This window comes from Heptranchias perlo, unplaced genomic scaffold (genome assembly GCF_035084215.1).
Source record: "Heptranchias perlo isolate sHepPer1 unplaced genomic scaffold, sHepPer1.hap1 HAP1_SCAFFOLD_288, whole genome shotgun sequence".
In the NCBI taxonomy this organism is placed as follows: Eukaryota; Metazoa; Chordata; class Chondrichthyes; order Hexanchiformes; family Hexanchidae; genus Heptranchias; species Heptranchias perlo.
The window spans coordinates 295,611-321,603 of record NW_027139300.1 but is presented as its reverse complement, the minus strand read 5'-3'; the positions used below and the strand labels follow the sequence as shown (position 1 = coordinate 321,603).

At 52.6% G+C, this 25,993-nt stretch overlaps 1 protein-coding gene across 1 annotated transcript in view; it reads left to right on the top strand.

Moving 5' to 3' along the window:
- The window catches only part of LOC137310890 (mucin-17-like), a 59,327-nt gene that overhangs the window by 28,956 nt on the left and 4,378 nt on the right, over positions 1 to 25,993 (top strand). The window contains exons 4-12 of the mRNA XM_067978442.1: positions 18,877 to 19,016; positions 19,281 to 19,880; positions 19,983 to 20,339; positions 20,442 to 21,635; positions 21,738 to 22,137; positions 23,601 to 23,983; positions 24,301 to 24,630; positions 24,773 to 25,318; positions 25,421 to 25,804. Coding sequence (XP_067834543.1) covers positions 18,877 to 19,016; positions 19,281 to 19,880; positions 19,983 to 20,339; positions 20,442 to 21,635; positions 21,738 to 22,137; positions 23,601 to 23,983; positions 24,301 to 24,630; positions 24,773 to 25,318; positions 25,421 to 25,804 — 4,334 coding nt within the window. The remainder of the gene's footprint in view (positions 1 to 18,876; positions 19,017 to 19,280; positions 19,881 to 19,982; positions 20,340 to 20,441; positions 21,636 to 21,737; positions 22,138 to 23,600; positions 23,984 to 24,300; positions 24,631 to 24,772; positions 25,319 to 25,420; positions 25,805 to 25,993) is intronic.

Here is a 25,993-nt window from a genome sequence, read left to right as displayed (position 1 = left end):
GTACGTGGAGTGGGGGGGAGAGTGGGATTAGACTGGGTGGGATATTAAAGGGTATGGGGAGTGAGGGGGAGAGTGGGATTAGACTGGGTGGGATATTAAAGGGTATGGGGAGAGTGGGGGAGAGTGGGATTAGACTGGGTGGGATATTAAAGGGTATGGGGAGTGAGGGGGAGAGTGGGATTAGACTGGGTGGGATATTAAAGGGTATGGGGAGTGAGGGGGAGAGTGGGATTAGACTGGGTGGGATATTAAAGGGTACGGGGAGTGAGGGGGAGAGTGGGATTAGACTGGGTGGGATATTAAAGGGTACGGGGAGTGAGGGGGAGAGTGGGATTAGACTGGGTGGGATATTAAAGGGTACGGGGAGTGAGGGGGAGAGTGGGATTAGACTGGGTGGGATATTAAAGGGGACGGGGAGTGAGGGGGAGAGTGGGATTAGACTGGGTGGGATATTAAAGGGTACGGGGAGTGAGGGTGAGAGTGGGATTAGAGTGGGTGGGATATTAAAGGGTATGGGGAGTGAGGGGAGAGTGGGATTAGAGTGGGTGGGATATTAAAGGGTATGGGGAGTGAGGGGGAGAGTGGGATTAGACTGGGTGGGATATTAAAGGGTATGGGGAGTGAGCAGGGGAGTGGGATTAGACTAGGTGGGATATTAAAGGGTATGGGGAGTGAGGGGGAGAGTGGGATTAGACTGGGTGGGATATTAAAGGGTATGGGGAGTGAGGGGGAGAGTGGGATTAGACTGGGTGGGATATTAAAGGGTATGGGGAGTGAGGGGGAGAGTGGGATTAGACTGGGTGGGATATTAAAGGGTACGGGGAGTGAGGGGGAGAGTGGGATTAGACTGGGTGGGATATTAAAGGGTACGGGGAGTGAGGGGGAGAGTGGGATTAGACTGGGTGGGATATTAAAGGATACGGGGAGTGAGGGGGAGAGTGGGATTAGACTGGGTGGGAGATTAAATGGTATGGGGAGTGAGGGGAGAGTGGGATTAGACTGGGTGGGATATTAAAGGATATGGGGAGTGAGGGGGAGAGTGGGATGAGACTGGGTGGGATATTAAAGGGTACGGGGAGTGAGGGGGAGAGTGGGATTAGACTGGGTGGGATATTAAAGGGTATGGGGAGTGAGGGGGAGAGTGGGATTAGACTGGGTGGGATATTAAAGGGTATGGGGAGTGAGGGGAGAGTGGGATTAGAGTGGGTGGGATATTAAAGGGTATGGGGAGTGAGGGGGAGAGTGGGATTAGACTGGGTGGGATATTAAAGGGTATGGGGAGTGAGCAGGGGAGTGGGATTAGACTAGGTGGGATATTAAAGGGTATGGGGAGTGAGGGGGAGAGTGGGATTAGACTGGGTGGGATATTAAAGGGTATGGGGAGTGAGGGGGAGAGTGGGATTAGACTGGGTGGGATATTAAAGGGTATGGGGAGTGAGGGGGAGAGTGGGATTAGACTGGGTGGGATATTAAAGGGTATGGGGAGTGAGGGGGAGAGTGGGATTAGACTGGGTGGGATATTAAAGGGTACGGGGAGTGAGGGGGAGAGTGGGATTAGACTGGGTGGGATATTAAAGGGTACGGGGAGTGAGGGGGAGAGTGGGATTAGACTGGGTGGGATATTAAAGGATACGGGGAGTGAGGGGGAGAGTGGGATTAGACTGGGTGGGAGATTAAATGGTACGGGGAGTGAGGGGGAGAGTGGGATGAGACTGGGTGGGATATTAAAGGGTACGGGGAGTGAGGGGAGAGTGAGATTAGACTGGGTGGGAGATTAAATGGTACGGGGAGTGAGGGGGAGAGTGGGATTAGACTGGGTGGGATATTAAAGGGTACGGGGAGTGAGGGGGAGAGTGGGATGAGACTGGGTGGGATATTAAAGGGTACGGGGAGTGAGGGGGAGAGTGGGATTAGACTGGGTGGGAGATTAAATGGTACGGGGAGTGAGGGGGAGAGTGGGATTAGACTAGGTGGGATATTAAAGGGTACGGGGAGTGAGGGGGAGAGTGGGATTAGACTGGGTGGGATATTAAAGGGGACGGGGAGTGAGGGGGAGAGTGGGATTAGACTGGGTGGGATATTAAAGGGGACGGGGAGTGAGGGGAGAGTGGGATTAGACTGGGTGGGATATTAAAGGGTATGGGGAGTGAGGGGGAGAGTGGGATTAGACTGGGTGGGATATTAAAGGGGACGGGGAGTGAGGGGGAGAGTGGGATTAGACTGGGTGGGATATTAAAGGGGACGGGGAGTGAGGGGAGAGTGGGATTAGACTGGGTGGGATATTAAAGGGTGCGGGGAGTGGGGGGGAGAGTGGGATTAGACTGGGTGGAATATTAAAGGGTACGGGGAGTGAGGGGAGAGTGGGATTAGACTGGGTGGGATATTAAAGGGTACGGGGAGTGAGGGGAGAGTGGGATTAGACTGGGTGGGATATTAAAGGGTGTGGGGCGTGAGGGGAGAGTGGGATTAGACTGGGTGGGATATTAAAGGGTATGGGGAGTGGGGAGGAGAGTGGGATTAGACTGGGTGGGATATTAAAGGGAATGGGGAGTGAGGGGGAGAGTGGGATTAGACTAGGTGGGATATTAATGGATATGGGGAGTGAGGGGGAGAGTGGGATTAGACTGGGTGGGATATTAAAGGGTATGGGGAGTGGGGAGGAGAGTGGGATTAGACTGGGGGGGATATTAAAGGGTACGGGGAGTGAGGGGGAGAGTGGGATTAGACTGGGTGGGATATTAAAGGGTACGGGGAGTGGGGAGGAGAGTGGGATTAGACTGGGTGGGATATTAAAGGGTACGGGGAGTGAGGGGGAGAGTGGGATTAGACTGGGTGGGATATTGAAGGGTACGGGGAGTGAGGGGGAGAGTGGGATTAGACTGGGTGGGATATTGAAGGGTATGGGGAGTGAGGGGGAGAGTGGGATTAGACTGGGAGGGATATTAAAGGGTACGGGGAGTGAGGGGGAGAGTGGGATTAGACTGGGTGGGATATTAAAGGGTATGGGGAGTGAGGGGGAGAGGGGGATTAGACTGGGTGGGATATTAAAGGGTACGGGGAGTGGGGAGGAGAGTGGGATTAGACTGGGTGGGATATTAAAGGGTACGGGGAGTGAGGGGGAGAGTGGGATTAGACTGGGTGGGATATTGAAGGGTATGGGGAGTGAGGGGGAGAGTGGGATTAGACTAGGTGGGATATTAAAGGGTACGGGGAGTGAAGGGGAGAGTGGGATTAGACTGGGTGGGATATTAAAGGGGACGGGGAGTGAGGGGGAGAGTGGGATTAGACTGGGTGGGAGATTAAATGGTACGGGGAGTGAGGGGGAGAGTGGGATTAGACTGGGTGGGATATTAAAGGGTACGGGGAGTGAGGGGGAGAGTGGGATTAGACTGGGTGGGATATTAAAGGGTATGGGGAGTGAGGGGGAGAGTGGGATTAGACTGGGTGGGATATTAAAGGGTATGGGGAGTGAGGGGAGAGTGGGATTAGACTGGGTGTGATATTAAAGGGTACGGGGAGTGAGGGGGAGAGTGGGATTAGACTGGGTGGGATATTAAAGGGTATGGGGAGTGAGGGGAGAGTGGGATTAGACTGGGTGGGATATTGAAGGATACGGGGAGTGAGGGGGAGAGTGGGATTAGACTGTGTGGGAGATTAAAGGGTACGGGGAGTGAGGGGGAGAGTGGGATTAGACTGGGTGGGATATTAAAGGGTATGGGGAGTGAGGGGGAGAGTGGGATTAGACTGGGTGGGATATTAAAGGGTACGGGGAGTGAGGGGGAGAGTGGGATTAGACTGGGTGGGATATTAAAGGGTACGGGGAGTGAGGGGGAGAGTGGGATTAGACTGGGTGGGATATTAAAGGGTATGGGGAGTGAGGGGGAGAGTGGGATTAGACTGGGTGGGATATTAAAGGGTACGGGGAGTGAGTAGGAGAGTGGGATTAGACTGGGTGGGATATTAAAGGGTATGGGGAGTGAGGGGGAGAGTGGGATTAGACTGGGTGGGATATTAAAGGGTACGGGGAGTGAGGGGAGAGTGGGATTAGACTGGGTGGGATATTAAAGGGTATGGGGAGTGAGCAGGAGAGTGGGATTAGACTGGGTGGGATATTAAAGGGTGTGGGGAGTGAGGGGGAGAGTGGGATTAGACTGGATGGGATATTAAAGGGTATGGGGAGTGAGGGGGAGAGTGGGATTCGACTGGGAGGGATATTAAAGGGTACGGGGAGTGAGGGGGAGAGTGAGATTAGAGTGGATGGGATATTAAAGGGTATGGGGAGTGAGGGGGAGAGTGGGATTAGATTGGGTGGGATATTAAAGGGTATGGGGAGTGAGGGGGAGAGTGGGATTAGACTGGGTGGGATATTAAAGGGTATGGGGAGTGAGGGGAGAGTGGGATTAGACTGGGTGGGATATTAAAGGGTACGGGGAGTGAGGGGGAGAGTGGGATTAGACTGGGTGGGATATTAAAGGGTACGGGGAGTGAGGGGGAGAGTGGGATTAGACTGGGTGGGATATTAAAGGGTACGGGGAGTGAGGGGAGAGTGGGATTAGACTGGGTGGGATATTAAAGGGTATGGGGAGTGAGGGGGAGAGTGGGATTAGACTGGGTGGGATATTAAAGGGTACGGGGAGTGAGGGGGAGAGTGGGATTCGACTGGGTGGGATATTAAAGGGTATGGGGAGTGAGGGGGAGAGTGGGATTAGACTGGGTGGGATATTAAAGGGTACGGGGAGTGAGGGGGAGAGTGGGATTCGACTGGGTGGGATATTAAAGGGTATGGGGAGTGAGCAGGAGAGTGGGATTAGACTGGGTGGGATATTAAAGGGTATGGGGAGCGAGGGGGAGAGTGGGATTAGACTGGGTGGGATATTAAAGGGTACGGGGAGTGAGGGGGAGAGTGGGATTAGACTGGGTGGGATATTAAAGGGTGTGGGGAGTGAGGGGGAGAGTGGGATTAGACTGGGTGGGATATTAAAGGGTACGGGGAGTGAGGGGGAGAGTGGGATTAGACTGGGTGGGATATTAAAGGGTACGGGGAGTGAGGGGGAGAGTGGGATTAGACTGGGTGGGATATTAAAGGGTACGGGGAATGAGGGGGAGAGTGGGATTAGACTGGGTGGGATATTAAAGGGTACGGGGAGTGAGGGGGAGAGTGGGATTAGACTGGGTGGGATATTAAAGGGTACGGGGAGTGGGGAGGAGAGTGGGATTAGACTGGGTGGGATATTAAATGGTACGGGGAGTGAGGGGAGAGTGGGATTAGACTGGGTGGGATATTAAAGGGTATGGGGAGTGAGGGGGAGAGTGGGATTAGACTGGGTGGGATATTAAAGGGTGTGGGGAGTGAGGGGGAGAGTGGGATTAGACTGGGTGGGATATTAAAGGGTACGGGGAGTGAGGGGTAGAGTGGGATTAGACTGGGTGGGATATTAAAGGGTACGAGGAGTGAGGGGGAGAGTGGGATTAGACTGGGTGGGATATTAAAGGGTACGGGGAGTGAGGGGGAGAGTGAGATTAGACTGGGTGGGATATTAAAGGGTACGGGGAGTGAGGGGGAGAGTGGGATTAGACTGGGTGGGATATTAAAGGGTATGGGGAGTGAGCAGGAGAGTGGGATTAGACTGGGTGGGATATTAAAGGGTATGGGGAGTGAGGGGGAGAGTGGGATTGGACTGGATGGGATATTAAAGGGTACGGGGAGTGAGGGGGAGAGTGGGATTAGACCGAGTGGGATATTAAAGGGTACGGGGAGTGAGGGGGAGAGTGGGATTAGACTCGGTGGGATATTAAAGGGTATGGGGAGAGTGGGATTAGACTGGGTGGGATATTAAAGGGTACGGGGAGTGAGGGGGAGAGTGGGATTAGACTGGGTGGGATATTAAAGGGTACGGGGAGTGAGGGGGAGAGTGGGATTAGACTGGGTGGGATATTAAAGGGTACGGGGAGTGAGGGGGAGGGGGAGATTAGACTGGGTGGGATATTAAAGGGTACGGGGAGTGAGGGGGAGAGTGGGATTAGACTGGGTGGGATATTAAAGGGTATGGGGAGTGAGGGGGAGAGTGAGATTAGACTGGGTGGGATATTAAAGGGTACGGGGAGTAAGGGTGAGAGTGGGATTAGACGGGGGTGGGGGGATATTAAAGGGTATGGGGAGTGAGGGGGAGAGTGGGATTAGACTGGGTGGGATATTAAAGGGTACAGGGAGTGAGGGGGAGATTGGGATTAGACTGGGTGGGATATTAAAGGGTATGGGGAGTGAGGGGGAGAGTGGGATTAGACTGGGTGGGATATTGAAGGGTACGGTGAGTGAGGGGGAGAGTGGGATTAGACTGGGTGGGATATTAAAGGGTGCGGGGAGTGAGGGGGAGAGTGGGATTAGTCTGGGTGGGATATTAAAGGGTACGGGGAGTGAGGGGGAGAGTGGGATTAGACTGGGTGGGATATTAAAGGGTATGGGGAGTGAGGGGGAGAGTGGGATTAGACTGGGTGGGATATTAAAGGGTACGGGGAGTGAGGGGAGAGTGGGATTAGACTGGGTGGGATATTAAAGGGTATGGGGAGTGAGGGGGAGAGTGAGATGAGACTGGGTGGGATATTAAAGGGTATGGGGAGTGAGGGGGAGAGTGGGATTAGACTGGGTGGGATATTAAAGGGTATGGGGAGTGAGGGGAGAGTGGGATTAGACTGGGTGGGATATTAAAGGGTATGGGGAGTGAGGGGGAGAGTGGGATTAGACTGGGTGGGATATTAAAGGGTCCGGGGAGTGAGGGGGAGAGTGGGATTAGACTGGGTGGGATATTAAAGGGTATGGGGAGTGAGGGGAGAGTGGGATTAGATTGGGTGGGATATTAAAGGGTCCGGGGAGTGAGGGGGAGAGTGGGATTAGACTGGGTGGGATATTAAAGGGTACGGGGAGTGAGGGGGAGAGTGGGATTAGACTGGGTGAGATATTAAAGGGTATGGGGAGTGAGGGGGAGAGTGGGATTAGACTGGGTGGGATATTAAAGGGTACGGGGAGTGAGGGGAGAGTGGGATTAGACTGGGTGGGATATTAAAGGGTATGGGGAGTGAGGGGAGAGTGGGATTAGACTGGGTGGGATATTAAAGGGTATGGGGAGTGAGGGGAGAGTGGGATTAGACTGGGTGGGATATTAAAGGGTACGGGGAGTGAGGGGGAGAGTGAGATTAGACTGGGTGGGATATTAAAGGGTACGGGGAGTGAGGGGGAGAGTGGGATTAGACTGGGTGGGATATTAAAGGGTACGGGGAGTGAGGGGAGAGTGGGATTAGACTGGGTGGGATATTAAAGGGTACGGGGAGTGAGGGGGGGAGTGGGATTAGACTGGGTGGGATATTAAAGGGTACGGGGAGTGAGGGGGGGAGTGGGATTAGACTGGGTGGGATATTAAAGGGTACGGGGAGTGAGGGGAGAGTGGGATTAGACTGGGTGGGATATTAAAGGGTACGGGGAGTGAGGGGAGAGTGGGATTAGACTGGGTGGGATATTAAAGGGTACGGGGAGTGAGGGGGAGAGTGGGATTAGACTGGGTGGGATATTAAAGGGTACGGGGAGTGAGGGGAGAGTGGGATTAGACTGGGTGGGATATTAAAGGGTACGGGGAGTGAGGGGGAGAGTGGGATTAGACTGGGTGGGATATTAAAGGGTAGGGGGAGTGAGGGTGAGAGTGGGATTAGACTGGGTGGGATATTAAAGGGTATGGGGAGTGAGTGGGAGAGTGAGATTAGACTGGGTGGGATATTAAAGGGGATGGGGAGTGAGGGGGAGAGTGGGATTAGACTGGGGGGAATATTAAAGGGTACGGGGAGTGAGGGGGAGAGTGGGATTAGACTCGGTGGGATATTAAAGGGTAGGGGGAGTGAGGGTGAGAGTGAGATTAGACTGGGTGGGATATTAAAGGGTATGGGGAGTGAGGGGGGAGAGTGGGATTAGACTGGGTGGGATATTAAAGGGTATGGGGAGTGAGGGGGAGAGTGGGATTAGACTGGGTGGGATATTAAAGGGTATGGGGAGTGAGGGGGAGAGTGGGATTAGACTGGGTGGGATATTAAAGGGTACGGGGAGTGAGGGGGAGAGTGGGATTAGACTGGGTGGGATATTAAAGGGTATGGGGAGTGAGGGGGAGGGGGAGATTAGACTGGGTGGGATATTAAAGGGTACGGGGAGTGAGGGGGAGAGTGGGATTAGACTGGGTGGGATATTAAAGGGTATGGGGAGTGAGGGGGAGAGTGGGATTAGACTGGGTGGGATATTAAAGGGGATGGGGAGTGAGGGGGAGAGTGGGATTAGACTGGGGGGAATATTAAAGGGTACGGGGAGTGAGGGGGAGAGTGGGATTAGACTCGGTGGGATATTAAAGGGTAGGGGGAGTGAGGGTGAGAGTGAGATTAGACTGGGTGGGATATTAAAGGGTATGGGGAGTGAGGGGGGAGAGTGGGATTAGACTGGGTGGGATATTAAAGGGTATGGGGAGTGAGGGGGAGAGTGGGATTAGACTGGGTGGGATATTAAAGGGTATGGGGAGTGAGGGGGAGAGTGGGATTAGACTGGGTGGGATATTAAAGGGTACGGGGAGTGAGGGGGAGAGTGGGATTAGACTGGGTGGGATATTAAAGGGTATGGGGAGTGAGGGGGAGGGGGAGATTAGACTGGGTGGGATATTAAAGGGTACGGGGAGTGAGCAGGAGAGTGGGATTAGACTGGGTGGGATATTAAAGGGTATGGGGAGTGAGGGGGAGGGGGAGATTAGACTGGGTGGGATATTAAAGGGGACGGGGAGTGAGGGGGAGAGTGGGATTAGACTGGGTGGGATATTAAAGGGTATGGGGAGTGAGGGGGAGGGGGAGATTAGACTGGGAGGGATATTAAAGGGTATTGGGAGTGAGGGGGAGAGTGGGATTAGACTGGGTGGGATATTAAAGGGTACGGGGAGTGAGGGGGAGAGTGGGATTAGACTGGGTGGGATATTAAAGGGTACGGGGAGTGAGGGGGAGAGTGGGATTAGACTGGGTGGGATATTAAAGGGTACGGGGAGTGAGGGGGAGAGTGGGATTAGACTGGGTGGGATACTAAAGGGGACGGGGAGTGAGGGGGAGAGTGGGATTAGACTGGGTGGGATATTAAAGGGTACGGAGAGTGAGGGGAGAGTGAGATTAGACTGGGTGGGATATTAAAGGGTACGGAGAGTGAGGGGAGAGTGAGATTAGACTGGATGGGATATTAAAGGGTACGGGGAGTGAGGGGGAGAGTGGGATTAGACTGGGTGGGATATTAAAGGGTACGGGGAGTGAGGGGGAGAGTGGGATTAGACTAGGTGGGATATTAAAGGGTATGGGGAGTGAGGGGGAGAGTGGGATTAGACTGGGTGGGATATTAAAGGGTATGGGGAGTGAGGGGAGAGAGTGGGATTAGACTGGGTGGGATATTAAAGGGTACGGGGAGTGAGGGGGAGAGTGGGATTAGACTGGGTGGGATATTAAAGGGTACGGGGAGTGAGGGGAGAGTGGGATGAGACTGGGTGGGATATTAAAGGGTACGGGGAGTGAGGGGGAGAGTGGGATTAGACTGGGTGGGATATTAAAGGATACGGGGAGTGAGGGGGAGAGTGGGATTAGACTGGGTGGGATATTAAAGGGTACGGGGAGTGAGGGGGAGAGTGGGATTAGACTGGGTGGGATATTAAAGGGTACGGGGAGTGAGGGGAGAGTGGGATTAGACTGGGTGGGATATTAAAGGGTACGGGGAGTGAGGGGGAGAGTGGGATTAGACTGGGTGGGATATTAAAGGGTATGGGGAGTGAGGGGGAGAGTGGGATTAGACTGGGTGGGATATTAAAGGGGACGGGGAGTGAGGGGGAGAGTGGGATTAGACTGGGTGGGATATTAAAGGGTACGGGGAGTGAGGGGGAGAGTGGGATTAGACTAGGTGGGATATTAAAGGGTACGGGGAGTGAGGGGGAGAGTGGGATTAGACTGGGTGGGATATTAAAGGGTATGGGGAGTGAGGGGGAGAGTGGGATTAGACTGGGTGGGATATTAAAGGGGACGGGGAGTGAGGGGGAGAGTGGGATTAGACTGGGTGGGATATTAAAGGGTACGGGGAGTGAGGGGGAGAGTGGGATTAGACTGGGTGGGATATTAAAGGGTACGGGGAGTGAGGGGAGAGTGGGATTAGACTGGGTGGGATATTAAAGGGGACGGGGAGTGAGGGGGAGAGTGGGATTAGACTGGGTGGGATATTAAAGGGTACGGGGAGTGAGGGGGAGAGTGGGATTAGACTGGGTGGGATATTAAAGGGTACGGGGAGTGAGGGGGAGAGTGAGATTAGACTGGGTGGGATATTAAAGGGTATGGGGAGTGAGGGGGAGAGTGGGATTGGACTGGGTGGGATATTAAAGGGTACGGGGAGTGAGGGGGAGAGTGGGATTGGACTGGGTGGGATATTAAAGGGTACGGGGGGAGAGTGGGATTAGACTGGGTGGGATATTAAAGGGTATGTGGAGTGAGGGGGAGAGTGGGATTAGACTGGGTGGGATATTAAAGGGTACGGGGAGTGAGGGGGAGAGTGGGATTAGACTGGGTGGGATATTAAAGGGTACAGGGAGTGAGGGGAGAGTGGGATTAGACTGGGTGGGATATTAAAGGGTACGGGGAGTGAGGGGGAGAGTGGGATTAGACTGGGTGGGATATTAAAGGGTATGGGGAGTGAGGGGGAGAGTGGGATTGGACTGGGTGGGATATTAAAGGGTACGGGGAGTGAGGGGAGAGTGGGATTAGACTGGGTGGGATATTAAAGGGTACGGGGAGTGAGGAGGAGAGTGGGATTGGACTGGGTGGGATATTAAAGGGTATGGGGAGTGAGGGGGAGAGTGGGATTGGACTGGGTGGGATATTAAAGGGTACGGGGAGTGAGGGGGAGAGTGGGATTGGACTGGGTGGGATATTAAAGGGTACGGGGAGTGAGGGGGAGAGTGGGATTAGACTGGGTGGGATATTAAAGGGGACGGGGAGTGAGGGGGAGAGTGGGATTAGACTGGGTGGGATATTAAAGGGTACGGGGAGCGAGGGGGGAGAGTGGGATTAGACTGGGTGGGATATTAAAGGATACGGGGAGTGAGGGGGAGAGTGGGATTAGACTGGGTGGGATATTAAAGGGTACGGGGAGTGAGGGGGAGAGTGGGATTAGACTGGGTGGGATATTAAAGGGTATGGGGAGTGAGGGTGAGAGTGGGATTAGACTGGGTGGGATATTAAAGGGTACGTGGAGTGAGGGGGAGAGTGGGATTAGACTGGGTGGGATATTAAAGGGTATGGGGAGTGAGGGTGAGAGTGGGATTAGACTGGGTGGGATATTAAAGGGTATGGGGAGTGAGGAGGAGAGTGGGATTAGACTGGGTGGGATATTAAAGGGTACGGGGAGTGAGGGGGAGAGTGGGATTAGACTGGGTGGGATATTAAAGGGTACGGGGAGTGAGGGGAGTGTGGGATTAGACTGGGTGGGATATTAAAGGGTACGGGGAGTGAGGGGAGAGTGGGATTAGACTGGGTGGGATATTAAAGGGTACGGGGAGTGAGCGGGAGAGTGGGATTGGACTGTGTGGGATATTAAAGGGTATGGGGAGTGAGCAGGAGAGTGGGATTAGACTGGGTGGGATATTAAAGGGTACGGGGAGTGAGGGGAGAGTGGGATTAGACTGGGTGGGATATTAAAGGGTATGGGGAGTGAGGGGGAGAGTGGGATTGGACTGGGTGGGATATTAAAGGGTACGGGGAGAGTGGGGGAGAGTGGGATTAGACTGGGTGGGATATTAAAGGATATGGGGAGTGAGGGGGAGAGTGGGATTAGACTGGGTGGGATATTAAAGGGTACGGGGAGTGAGGGGAGAGTGGGATTAGACTGGGTGGGATATTAAAGGGTACGGGGAGTGAGGGGGAGAGTGGGATTAGACTAGGTGGGATATTAAAGGGTACGGGGAGTGAGGGGGAGAGTGGGATTAGACTGGGTGGGATATTAAAGGGTACGGGGAGTGAGGGGGAGAGTGAGATTAGACTGGGTGGGATATTAAAGGGTATGGGGAGTGAGGGGGAGAGTGGGATTGGACTGGGTGGGATATTAAAGGGTACGGGGAGAGTGGGGGAGAGTGGGATTAGACTGGGTGGGATATTAAAGGATATGGGGAGTGAGGGGGAGAGTGGGATTAGACTGGGTGGGATATTAAAGGGTACGGGGAGTGAGGGGAGAGTGGGATTAGACTGGGTGGGATATTAAAGGGTACGGGGAGTGAGGGGGAGAGTGGGATTAGACTAGGTGGGATATTAAAGGGTACGGGGAGTGAGGGGGAGAGTGGGATTAGACTGGGTGGGATATTAAAGGGTACGGGGAGTGAGGGGGAGAGTGAGATTAGACTGGGTGGGATATTAAAGGGTACGGGGAGTGAGGGGAGAGTGGGATTAGACTGGGTGGGATATTAAAGGGTACGGGGAGTGAGGGGGAGAGTGGGATTAGACTGGGTGGGATATTAAAGGGTACGGGGAGTGAGGGGGAGAGTGAGATTAGACTGGGTGGGATATTAAAGGGTACGGGGAGTGAGGGGGAGAGTGGGATTAGACTGGGTGGGATATTAAAGGGTACGGGGAGTGAGGGGGAGAGTGGGATTAGACTGGGTGGGATATTAAAGGGTACGGGGAGTGAGGGGGAGAGTGAGATTAGACTGGGTGGGATATTAAAGGGTACGGGGAGTGAGGGGGAGAGTGAGATTGGACTGGGTGGGATATTAAAGGGTACGGGGAGTGAGGGGGAGAGTGGGATTAGACTGGGTGGGATATTAAAGGGTACGGGGAGTGAGGGGGAGAGAGGGATTAGACTGGGTGGGATATTAAAGGGTATGGGGAGTGAGGGGGAGAGTGGGATTAGACTGGGTGGGATATTAAAGGGTACGGGGAGTGAGGGGGAGAGTGGGATTAGACTGGGTGGGATATTAAAGGGTACGGGGAGTGAGGGTGAGAGTGGGATTAGACTGGGTGGGATATTAAAGGGTACGGGGAGTGAGGGGGAGAGTGGGATTAGACTGGGTGGGATATTAAAGGGTAGGGGGAGTGAGGGTGAGAGTGGGATTAGACTGGGTGGGATATTAAAGGGTACGGGGAGTGAGGGGAGAGTGGGATTAGACTGGGTGGGATATTAAAGGGTACGGGGAGTGAGGGTGAGAGTGGGACTAGACTGGGTGGGATATGAAAGGGTACGGGGAGTGAGGGGAGAGTGGGATTAGACTGGGTGGGATATTAAAGGGTACGGGGAGTGAGCAGGAGAGGGGGATTAGACTGGGTGGGATATTAAAGGGTATGGGGAGTGAGGGGGAGAGTGGGATTAGACTGGGTGGGATATTAAAGGGTACGGGGAGTGAGGGGGAGAATGGGATTAGACTGGGTGGGATATTAAAGGGTACGGGGAGAGTGGGGGAGAGTGGGATTAGACTGGGTGGGATATTAAAGGGCACGGGGAGTGAGTAGGAGAGGGGATTAGACTGGGGGGGATATTAAAGGGTACGGGGAGTGAGTAGGAGAGGGGATTAGACTGGGTGGGTATTAAGGGTTATAGGGAGTGAGGGTGGAGTGGGATTAGACTGGGGGGAATAATGAAGAGTACGGGGAGTGACGAGATCGGGTGGGAGAAAGTTTATCTCTGACAAATGCAGAGGTCGTATTTTCCCTGATGTCGTTCAGTTCAGGCAAAGCAAATAATTACACAGATTGATCACATAATTGAGGAGAGGGAGTCAAGACGTTTCTCTCAGCAGGCCTGTCTCAGTGGCCTCCTTCGGTGTTAAGGACCAGCAGCAGACAGAATGTCACCTGAAGTAGTTTGAGGATCTTCTAACCCTCTGCTTCTCTGCTTCTCCAATTGAAAGCAAGAGATCAGAATATTTGTTCCCCAGTGCCAGTCTGAGCCAATGTAATAGTCCCACTGCCCTGAACCCTTGAGCTGCTTGCCCTGGGATGCCATTTCCTATTAGCTCCTCTTTTCCTCAAGCAGGGTCTGGAAAATGGAATTTTACAGCATTGTTTCAAAGCCATGCAGGGAACGCACTGCTCCTGCCTTAACAGCTCTATAATTTAACGTTATTACAATATACTGCTCAACTGTAGACCACAGTGAGGTGAACTAAATGCACGTTAATTAACCATGGCTGGTCCTGTCTGGCCTGGTCCGCTCTCTGGGTGGTTCTGTGTTGCCTTGGCTTACAAGCAGAACACATTTAGGACGACGTTAGCAACTACCTGAGCAGCTCAAACAGCAACTCTGTGTCCATTGGAACTGAGCTCATATCGGGCTTCCACTGGCAGTGCTGATTACGAGCTGAACTTTGACCTGCTATGTGCAGGGTAATACTGTGCCCCTCAGTAATTATTGCAGCTTCTGATGTACGAAGGAGTGTGGGAGAATGAGTAAACGTTCTCTGCGTGTTATCTCCCCGAGGGGCAGGAGACAAACATTTCCTCAGGGGCCAGATCTTCCATTTTCAAAGAGCAGGTCTGTATAAAAAAGTGGGGACTAAGGTATTTCTCCTCGTGCTTCCTGGTACAACAGACCTGGGAGTCTGACTACAGTCGCTCACTGGGACATCTCCCTCAGCTTTCACAGGGCGGGGGGCCTTCTGCCCTAAATAGGGACACTCACTCCTGTACCAGGACCTCTGAGGCATTGTCAGCAAATGGGGAATTGACCACATTTCCTCCTGCATCCATTTCTTGTGCCAGCGAAGGTTTCTTTTGGCCACCAAAATTTGTCTCCCCTTTAAAGGCCAGCAGCAGCCCTTTAAGAGCTACTGCCTGGTCACATTTTCAAACCTCCCTCACAGCCAGGCTCCTTGCAGATATTTTCCGTGTGCAGGGCGCCTATTAAAATGAAGGAGAAGGGAGTATCTCACAAAATTCACTGAGGCCTCCCCACCTCCGTTGCCAGTGTGGGAATGTCCGTACCATAGGAACATAGGAACAGGAGGAGGCCATTCAGCCCCTCGTGCCTGCTCCGCCATTTGATAAGATCATGGCTGATCTGTGATCTAACTCCATATACCTGCCTTTGGCCCATATCCCTTAATACCTTTGGTTGCCAAAAAGCGATCTATCTCAGATTTAAATTTAGCAATTGAGCTGGTATCAATTGCCGTTTGAGGAAGAGAGTTCCAAACTTCTACCACCCTTTGTGTGTCAGCACAGGCCCTAGTTTTGCCTGTCTCACAAAATGGGTGGAGGAATGGGAGGAATTCGAGAAAAGGAGCAAGGATTGAGCTTTATCAAAGCACTGTGCTCACACACATGGAGCAGGCAAGGACCGAGAGTGCAGACAGTATGGGCATCTTATTAGTTCATCCCACAGCATGGAATCGGTAGGGTCACATTGCAAAGCTTCTCGGTTATTAGAATCACTGGGAATCAGCAAAAATAATACAAGGGGCGAAGATAAAGGAGTTCAGTGACCTTACATTCAAAAATGATGTCTAGATTCTCACTTTTTATATGACCTTATGTGTACCTAAGGGCATACAGCAAACTATAACCAACCTTTCCCCCCACCAAGAAACCTCCTCGATCATCTACTTCTCTTCCTGGGACAGAAATCATCCCTTGATGGTTTTTGAATGTGGCAGGGCAGGTTGAGAAAGTGGTTAAAAAAGCATACGGGATCCTGGGCTTTATGGAGTACAAAAGTAAGGAAGTTATGATGAACCTTTATAAAACACTGGTTTGGCCACAACTGGAGTATTGGGTCCAGTTCTGGGCACCGCACTTTAGGAAGGATGTGAAGGCCTTAGAGAGGGTGCAGAAGAGATTGACTAGAATGATTCCAGGGATGAGGGACTTTAGTTACATGGATAGACTGGAGAAGCTGGGGTGGTTCTCCTTGGAACAGAGACGGTTGTGAGGAGATTTGATCGAGGTATTCAAAATCATGAAGGGTCTAGACAGAGTAGATAGAGAGAAACTGTTCCCATTGGCGGAAGGGTCAAGAACCAGAGGACATAGATTTAAGGTGATTGGCAAAAGAGCCAAAGGTGACATGAGGAAAAACTTTTTTTTCACAGCGAGTGGGTAGGATCAGGAATGGACTGCCTGAGGGGGTGGTGGAGGCAGATTCAATCATGGCCTTCAAAAGGGAACTGGATAAGTACTTGAAAGGAAAAATTTGCAGGACCACGGGGATAGGGCGGGGGAGTGGGACTAGCTGGATTGCTCTTGCATAGAGCCGGCACGTGTTCGATGGGCTGAATGACCTCCTTCCGTGCTGTAACCTTTGTATGGTTCTACGATTAATGTGAAATGAAGAGAATAAGACCTTGAGAGAATTGCCTGGTTTAGATGGACTATCTGAGTTACAATGTGAATTGCCAGCCATTAAACCATTGCAGGCCTCCCTTATAAATCGGGCTACCAAAGATGGGAGTGGAAGGCCCCAGTCAGTTTTTAATCATTTCAAAATTCTGGTCAAATGCTTGGTTGGTTTGTGAGGAATCTGGTTTATCAGATTCGAACTCCAGTGGTTCCAATCTCCCTGGAAGCCGAGCAGGCCTTTGGCACAGTGTTGGGGTATCAGATTTACTCAGTTCAGCAGTTTGAGTCTAAGAATTCAAACTGTTCATTGATTGCCCAAATACACAGGACAGGATGTATTTCTGCCTGTGAGAGAGATATCGTCTTTGCTAGCACCTCTTGGTCCTAATTATTAAAACCTTGGCCCAAGTAACCAGATCACAAGATAGAGCGGGATTAAGAAAACCTTTGACCCAGTTGATCTCATTCCCCCGACCCCGCCATCTTCCCATTCCAGCATCAATACATTCTTGCAACGTTGGGAGATTGGATCGTGATGTGGCTGAGATCACACAGTGTAGGTGATCCAGAGCTAGCAGTGGGACCACTTGAATCCCCTTCTTTGAACAAGGCTGGTCCAGCAGCAGGATCAAAGGGAGCAGTCAGTTGGCTCCTTCTACCTCGCCCTGTGTAAATAACTGCAGGATCATCTACAGGTGGAGAGCCCACAATGACTGGAGCACCAGGCCCCCCCCCCGGCTCTGATTCCCCAGGAATTCTGTCCATTATGTCCTTAATAAGGTCTCAACATTGTGCATTGTGTTGAGGCCCTTGGAAAGGTCCCAGAAGATTCCCGGACAAAGATCGATGATCCTGGAGGTAACCGGTTACCTTTACTGAGCTGCCCTGAGGCTCCTTTAGGAGCTGAAGATATATTGACCACCATGTGTCTTTGGCCTGGAATGGACTTCCGGGGTCTCCCTATCAGAGCCACTCTCACATCCTCTGACATGGGGTGGGCTCCTCAGAAGAGTCCTTACAGGAGTGGGTGCCCCCCACCCCCGATCGTGTTTAGGACCCTGCCCCCAGGATTTGGGACAGGGGTCTGTGTGTTTTATCATTGGCCGCACGTGCGTTCTGTTCTGCTGCACTCACAGCCGCCGAGTGACCGCATCGTAGTTACGGCCCTCGTTGGTTTGCATTGGATTCAGTTGAAGGACTCGGTGGATAAAGGATGAAGCCTGTCACTGACAGATGTTCTCATCCCCAATCTTACTTTTAAAGGCCAAACTCACTTTCAATGGGAAGACACAGGCAGCCATCTGCTCAGGCACCTCCAGGGGATGTTGCACGGATCAGCCCATGTGTTCGATGGCTTTTGGACGACTAAATGCTTTCTTTCCTGAACAATGAAAGCTGGTGTAACATAAGAACATACGAACAGCTGAAAGCCGGCCTGTGACTTGATTTTGGATCATTTCCCGCAGCAAATAAAATTACGAAATGCATCACATTACCCCCCCAATTAACTCACTTTACCCTTTCTGGTCAACCTTTGTACTGAATCAGACGGACTGTGTCTTTAAACCTAGTTGGTCCTCTCTTAAAACAGTGGAATCGTTCACCGTCACACCAGACCTCACACTAAACTGAACCACACACATTTTCCTTTCTGTTAAATCGGACCACAGGAAGAGGGGGAGAGGCAGTTATCCTTCAGATCTCTTCCCCTGTCTTTAAAACCAACCCCAAATGGATCCTAGCTCGATGCTTCATACTGGGCTCAAATGAACAGGGTCACCCCAATGCTAATAGGTGTGGGTGTTTGGAAGAAGTCGGAAATGAGATCATGAATGGCTTAATGTCCCCAGTGGCTGAAGAACACACCTTCAGTGTCTGGCTCATTAATATATAAACTGCTCTGTCCCTGTGGTTGCAGGAAGAAGCAGCTGTGTGAACCCTCATCAATTTAAACCACACCCACCCAATGTACCTCATTTCCAAATCCTTTCTGTGGAAAAATGGTCAAAACCAATCCCGAAATGTGACAAAGGGCCTTCAGTGATGTCTCTCATGCAACAATCGACAGCACACTGCGCCTACCCCCCCAAACTATCCATTCCCTGCCTGGAAGGTACCAAGGCCATAAACGCTGAGGGCTGTGCTAACTTTGACTCCCACCGAGAGGGAAGCACCGACTGTTAATGGCTCCTCGTGTCTTTGTGAAGCAGGTTGCACAGGTCACTGAAGGAGTTTCTGCTTCAGCCTGATGAGGCAGTGTTCCTCTGTGAAGGCCAGACAATGCCCACCTCCCCCTGAGCTCATTGCTTTCGACTGTGGATCGTGTTACAATATCTGTGCTCTGCTGTCCATTGTCCTGTCCGTCTGGTGTACAGTGAGTAAAAAGCAGAACTCATATAGCCGCTTGCCTCTGAAAAGCTCGAGAATAATAGTCGGACCGCTCCCATTTACAATTGTTGTACTTTGTTCAACAAGTAACATCTGCTGTCACACTTCTCTCATGGTTACAATTCTCTCCAGTCAACACAAGCAGGCTGTATCTTCAGATGCCAGTACACTGGTGGTCTCCCCAGATGCTAGTACACTGGTGGTCTCCCCGGATGCTAGTAGACTGGTGGTCTCCCCAGATGCTAGGACACTGGTGGTCTCCCCAGATGCGAGTACACTGGTGGTCTCCCCAGATGCTAGTACACTGGTGGTCTCCGCAGATGCTAGTACACTGGTGGTTTCCCCAGATGCTAGTACACTGGTGGTCTCCCCAGATGCTAGTACACTGGTGGTCTCCCCGGATGCTAGTACACTGGTGGTCTCCCCAGATGCTAGTACACTGGTGGTCTCCCCAGATGCTAGTACACTGGTGGTCTCCCCAGATGCTAGTACACTGGTGGTCTCCGCAGATGCTAGTACACTGGTGGTCTCCGCAGATGCTAGTACACTGGTGGTTTCCCCAGATGCTAGTACACTGGTGGTCTCCCCAGATGCAAGTACACTGGTGGTTTCCCCAGATGCTAGTACACTGGCGGTCTCCTCAGATGCTAGTACACTGGTGGTCTCCCCTGATGCGAGTACACTGGTGGTTTCCCCAGATGCTAGTACACAGGTGGTCTCCCCTGATGCTAGTACACTGGTGGTCTCCCCTGATGCAAGTACACTGGTGGTTTCCTCAGATGCTAGTACACTGGTGGTCTCCCCAGATGCTGGAACTCTGGTGGTCTACCCAGATGCTCGTACACTGGTGGTCTCTGCAGATGCTAGTACACTGGTGGTCTCCCCAGATGCTAGTACACTGGTGGTCTCCCGAAGTGCCAAAAAAGTGGTGGTCTCCCCAGATGCTAGTACACTGGCTGTACCTCCAGATGCCAGTACACTGGTGGTCTCCCCAGATGCTAGTACACTGGTGGTCTCCCCAGATGCTTGTGCACTGGTTGTCTCCCCAGACGCTGGAACACTGGTGATCTCCGCAGATGCTAGTACAGTGGTGGTCTCCCCAGATGCTAGTACACTGGTGGTCTCCCCAGATGCTAGTACACTGGTGGTCTCCGCAGATGCTAGTACACTGGTGGTCTCCCCAGATGCTAGTACACTGGTGGTCTCCGCAGATGCTAGTACACTGGTGGTCTCCCCAGATGCTAGTACACTGGTGGTCTCCGCAGATGCTAGTACACTGGTGGTTTCCCCAGATGCTAGTACACTGGCGGTCTCCCCAGATGCAAGTACACTGGTGGTTTCCCCAGATGCTAGTACACTGGTGGTCTCCTCAGATGCTGGAACACTGGTTGTCTCCACAGATGCTAGTACACTGGTGGTCTCCCCTGATGCGAGTACACTGGTGGTTTCCCCAGATGCTAGTACACTGGTGGTCTCCGCTGATGCGAGTACACTGGTGGTCTCCCCTGATGCAAGTACACTGGTGGTTTCCTCAGATGCTAGTACACTGGTGGTCTCCCCAGATGCTGGAACTCTGGTGGTCTCCCCAGATGCTAGTACACTGGCTGTACCTCCAGATGCTAGTACAGTGGTGGTCTCCCCAGATGCTAGTACACTGGTGGTCTCCCCAGATGCTAGTACACTGGTTGTCTCCCCAGATGCTGGAACACTAGTGATCTCCCCAGATGCTAGTACAGTGGTGGTCTCCCCAGGTACAAGTAAACTGGCAGTACCTCCAGATGCTTGTCCACTGGTGGTCTCCCCAGATGCTAGTACACTGGCTGTCCCTCCAGATGCTTGTCCACTGGTGGTCTCCCCAGATGCTAGTACAGTGGTGGTCTCCCCAGATGCTAGTACAGTAGTGGTCTCCCCAGATGCTAGTACACTGGCTGTCCCTCCAGATGCTAGTACACTGGTGATCTCCCCAGATGCTAGTACCCTGGCTGTACCTCCAGATGCTAGTACAGTGGTGGTCGCCCCAGATGCTAGTACACTGGTGGTCTCCCCAGATGCTAGTGCAGTGGTGGTCTCCCCAGATGCTAGTACAGTGGTGGTCTCCCCAGTTGCTAGTACAGTGGTGGTCTCCCCTGATGCTAGTACAGTGGTGGTCTCCCCAGATGCTAGTACAGTGGTGGTCTCCCCAGATGCTAGTACAGTGGTGGTCTCCCCAGATGCTAGTACACTGGTGGTCTCCCCAGATGCTAGTACAGTGGTGGTCTCCCCAGATGCTAGTACAGTGGTGGTCTTTTCAGATGCTAGTACATTGGTGGTCTCTCCAGTTGCTAGTACAGTGGTAGTCGCCCCAGATGCTAGTACAGTGGTGGTCTCCCCAGATGCTAGTACAGTGGTGGTCTCTCCAGATGCTAGTACATTGGTGGTCTCTCCAGTTGCTGGAACACTGGTGATCTCCCCAGATGCTAGTACATTGGTTGTCTCTTCAGATGCTAGTACACTGGCTGTTCCTCCATATGCAAGTACACTGGTGGTCTCTCCAGATGCTTGTACACTGGTGGTTTTCCCAGATGCTAGTACACTGGTGGTTTCCCCAGATGCTCGTACACTGGTGGTCTCTTCAGATGCTTGTACACTGGCTGTTCCTCCATATGCAAGTACACTGGTGGTCTCCCCAGATGCTAGTACACTGGCTGTACCTCCAGATGCTGGTACACTGGTGATCTCCCCAGATGCCAGTACAGTGGTGGTCTCCCCAGATGCTAGTACACTGTCTGTACCTCCAGATGCGAGTACACTGGTGGTCTCCCCAGATGCTTGTACACTGGCTGTACCTCCAGATGCTAGTACACTGGTGGTCTCCCCAGATGCTAGTACAGTGGTGGTCTCCCCAGATGCTAGTACAGTGGTGGTCTCCCCAGTTGCTAGCACAGTGGTGGTCTCCCCAGATGCTAGTACAGTGGTGGTCTCCCCAGATGCTAGTACACTGGTGGTCTCCCCAGATGCTAGTACACTGGTGGTCTCCCCAGTTGCTATTACACTGGCTGTACCTTCAAATGCTAACACACTGGTGGTCTCCCCAGATGCTGGAACACTGGTGGTCACCCCAGATGCTAGTAAACTGGTGGTCTCCCCAGAAGCTGGAACACTGGTCGCCTCCCCTGATGCTAGTACACTGGTGGACTTCCCAGATGCTGGAGCACTGCTTGTCTCCCCAGTTGCTGGAACACTGGTGATCTCCCCAGATGCTAGTACATTGGTGGTCTCTCCAGATGCTAGTACACTGGCTGTACCTCCAGATGCTAGTACACTGGTGGTCTTCCCAGATGCTAGTACAGAGGTGGTCTCCCCAGATGCTAGTACACTGTCTGCACCTCCAGATGCTAGTACTTTGTTCAACAAGTAACATCTGCTGTCACACTTCTCTCATGGTTACAATTCTCTCCAGTCAACACAAGCAGGCTGTATCTTGAGATGCCAGTACACTGGTGGTCTCCCCAGATGCTAGTACACTGGTGGTCTCCCCAGATGCTAGTACACTGGTGGTCTCCGCAGATGCTAGTACAGTAGTGGTTTCCCCAGATGCTAGTACAGTGGTGGTTTCCCCAGATGCTAGTACACTGGTGGTCTCCGCAGATGCTAGTACACTGGTGGTCTCCGCAGATGCTAGTACACTGGTGGATTCCCCAGATGCTAGTACACTGGTGGTCTCCCCAGATGTTGGAACACTGGTGGTCTCCCCAGATGCTAGTACACTGGTGGTCTCCCCTAATGCGAGTACACTGGTGGTTTCCCCAGATGCTAGTACACAGGTGGTCTCCCCAGATGCAACTACACTGGTGGTCTCCCCTGATGCAAGTACACTGGTGGTTTCCCCAGATGCTAGTACACTGGTGGTCTCCCTAGATGCTGGAACACCGGTGGTCTACCCAGATGCTAGTACACTGGTGGTCTCCGCAGATGCTAGTACACTGGTGGTCTCCCCAGATGCTAGTACACTGGTGGTCTCCCCAGATGCTCGTACACTGGTGGTCTCCCGAAGTGCCAAAAAAGTGGTGGTCTCCCCAGATGCTAGTACACTGGCTGTACCTCCAGATGCCAGTACACTGGTGGTCTCCCCAGATGCGAGTACACTGGTGGTTTTCCCAGATGCTAGTACACTGGTGGTCTCCCCAGATGCGAGTACAGTGGTGGTCTCCCCAGATGCTAGTACACTGGTGGTCTCCCCAGATGCTAGTACAGTGGTGGTCTCCCCAGTTGCTATTACACTGGCTGTACCTTCAAATGCTAACACACTGGTGGTCTCCCCAGATGCTGGAACACTGGTGGTCTCCCCAGATGCTAGTACACTGGTGGTCTCCCCAGATGCTAGTACACTGGTGGTCTCCCCTGATGCTAGTACACTGGTGGTCTCCCCAGATGCTAGTACACTGGTGGTCTCCCCAGATGCCAATACACTGGTGGTCTCCCCAGATGCTGGAACAGGGGTTGTCTCCCCAGATGCTGGAACACTGGTTGTCTTCCCAGATGCTGGAACACTGTTGGTCTCCCCAGATGCTGGAACACTGGTCGCCTCCCCTGATGCTAGTACACTGGTGGTCTTCCCAGATGCTGGAGCACTGCTTGTCTCCCCAGTTGCTGGAACACTGGTGATCTCCCCAGATGCTAGTACATTGGTAGTCTCTCCAGATGCTAGTACACTGGCTGTACCTCCAGATGCTAGTACACTGGTGGTCTCCCCAGAAGCTAGTACAGAGGTGGTCTCCCCAGATGCTAGTACACTGTCTGTATCTCCAGATGCTAGTACTTTGTTCAACAAGTAACATCTGCTGTCACACTTCTCTCATGGTTACAATTCTCTCCAGTCAACACAAGCAGGCTGTATCTTCAGATGCTAGTACACTGGTGGTCTCCGCGGATGCTAGTACACTGGTGGTCTCCGCAGATGATAGTACAGTGGTGGTTTCCCCAGATGCTGGAACACTGGTGGTCTCCCCAGATGCTAGTACACTGGTGGTCTCCCCAGATGCGAGTACACTGGTGGTTTTCCCAGATGCTAGTACACTGGTGGTTTCCCCAGATGCTAGTACACTGGTGGTCTCTTCAGATGCTAGCACACTTGCTGTTCCTCCATATGCAAGTACACTGGTGGTCTCCCCAGATGCTAGTACACTGGCTGTACCTCCAGATGCTGGTACACTGGTGGTCTCCCCAGATGCCAGTACAGTGGTGGTCTCCCCAGATGCTAGTACACTGTCTGTACCTCCAGATGCTAGTACACTGGTGGTCTCCCCAGATGCTTGTACACTGGCTGTCCTCCAGATGCTAGTACACGGGTGGTCTCCCCAGATGCTAGTACAATGGTGGTCTCCCCAGATGCTAGTACAGTGGTGGTCTCCCCAGTTGCTAGCACAGTGGTGGTCTCCCCAGATGCTAGTACAGTGGTGGTCTCCCCAGATGCTAGTACACTGGTGGTCTCCCCAGATGCTAGTACACTGGTGGTCTCCCCAGTTGCTATTACACTGGCTGTACCTTCAAATGCTAACACACTGGTGGTCTCCCCAGATGCTGGAACACTGGTGGTCTCCCCAGATGCTAGTACACTGGTGGTCTCCCCAGATGCTGGAAAACTGGTCGCCTCCCCTGATGCTAGTACACTGGTGGTCTTCCCAGATGCTGGAACACTGGTCGCCTCCCCTGATGCTAGTACACTGGTGGTCTTCCCAGATGCTGGAGCACTGCTTGTCTCCCCAGTTGCTGGAACACTGGTGATCTCCCCAGATGCTAGTACATTGGTAGTCTCTCCAGATGCTAGTACACTGGCTGTACCTCCAGATGCTAGTACACTGGTGGTCTCCCCAGAAGCTAGTACAGAGGTGGTCTCCCCAGATGCTAGTACACTGTCTGTATCGCCAGATGCTAGTACTTTGTACAACAAGTAACATCTGCTGTCACACTTCTCTCATGGTTACAATTCTCTCCAGTCAACACAAGCAGGCTGTATCTTGAGATGCCAGTACACTGGTGGTCTCCCCAGATGCTAGTACACTGGTGGTCTCCCCAGATGCTAGGACACTGGTGGTCTCCCCAGATGCTAGTACACTGGTGGTCTCCCCAGATGCTAGTACACTGGTGGTCTCCGCGGATGCTAGTACAGTGGTGGTTTCCCCAGATGCTGGAACACTGGTGGTCTCCCCAGATGCTAGTACACTGGTGGTCTCCCCAGATGCGAGTACACTGGTGGTTTTCCCAGATGCTAGTACACTGGTGGTTTCCCCAGATGCTAGTACACTGGTGGTCTCTTCAGATGCTAGTACACTGGCTGTTCCTCCATATGCAAGTACACTGGTGGTCTCCCCAGATGCTAGTACACTGGCTGTACCTCCAGATGCTGGTACACTGGTGATCTCCCCAGATGCCAGTACAGTGGTGGTCTCCCCAGATGCTAGTACACTGTCTGTACCTCCAGATGCGAGTACACTGGTGGTCTCCCCAGATGCTTGTACACTGGCTGTACCTCCAGATGCTAGTACACTGGTGGTGTCCCCAGATGCTAGTACAGTGGTGGTCTCCCCAGATGCTAGTACAGTGGTGGTCTCCCCAGTTGCTAGCACAGTGGTGGTCTCCCCAGATGCTAGTACAGTGGTGGTCTCCCCAGATGCTAGTACACTGGTGGTCTCCCCAGATGCTAGTACACTGGTGGTCTCCCCAGATGCTAGTACACTGGTGGTCTCCCCAGTTGCTATTACACTGGCTGTACCTTCAAATGCTAACACACTGGTGGTCTCCCCAGATGCTGGAACACTGGTGGTCACCCCAGATGCTAGTAAACTGGTGGTCTCCCCAGAAGCTGGAACACTGGTCGCCTCCCCTGATGCTAGTACACTGGTGGACTTCCCAGATGCTGGAGCACTGCTTGTCTCCCCAGTTGCTGGAACACTGGTGATCTCCCCAGATGCTAGTACATTGGTGGTCTCTCCAGATGCTAGTACACTGGCTGTACCTCCAGATGCTAGTACACTGGTGGTCTTCCCAGATGCTAGTACAGAGGTGGTCTCCCCAGATGCTAGTACACTGTCTGCACCTCCAGATGCTAGTACTTTGTTCAACAAGTAACATCTGCTGTCACACTTCTCTCATGGTTACAATTCTCTCCAGTCAACACAAGCAGGCTGTATCTTGAGATGCCAGTACACTGGTGGTCTCCCCAGATGCTAGTACACTGGTGGTCTCCCCAGATGCTAGTACACTGGTGGTC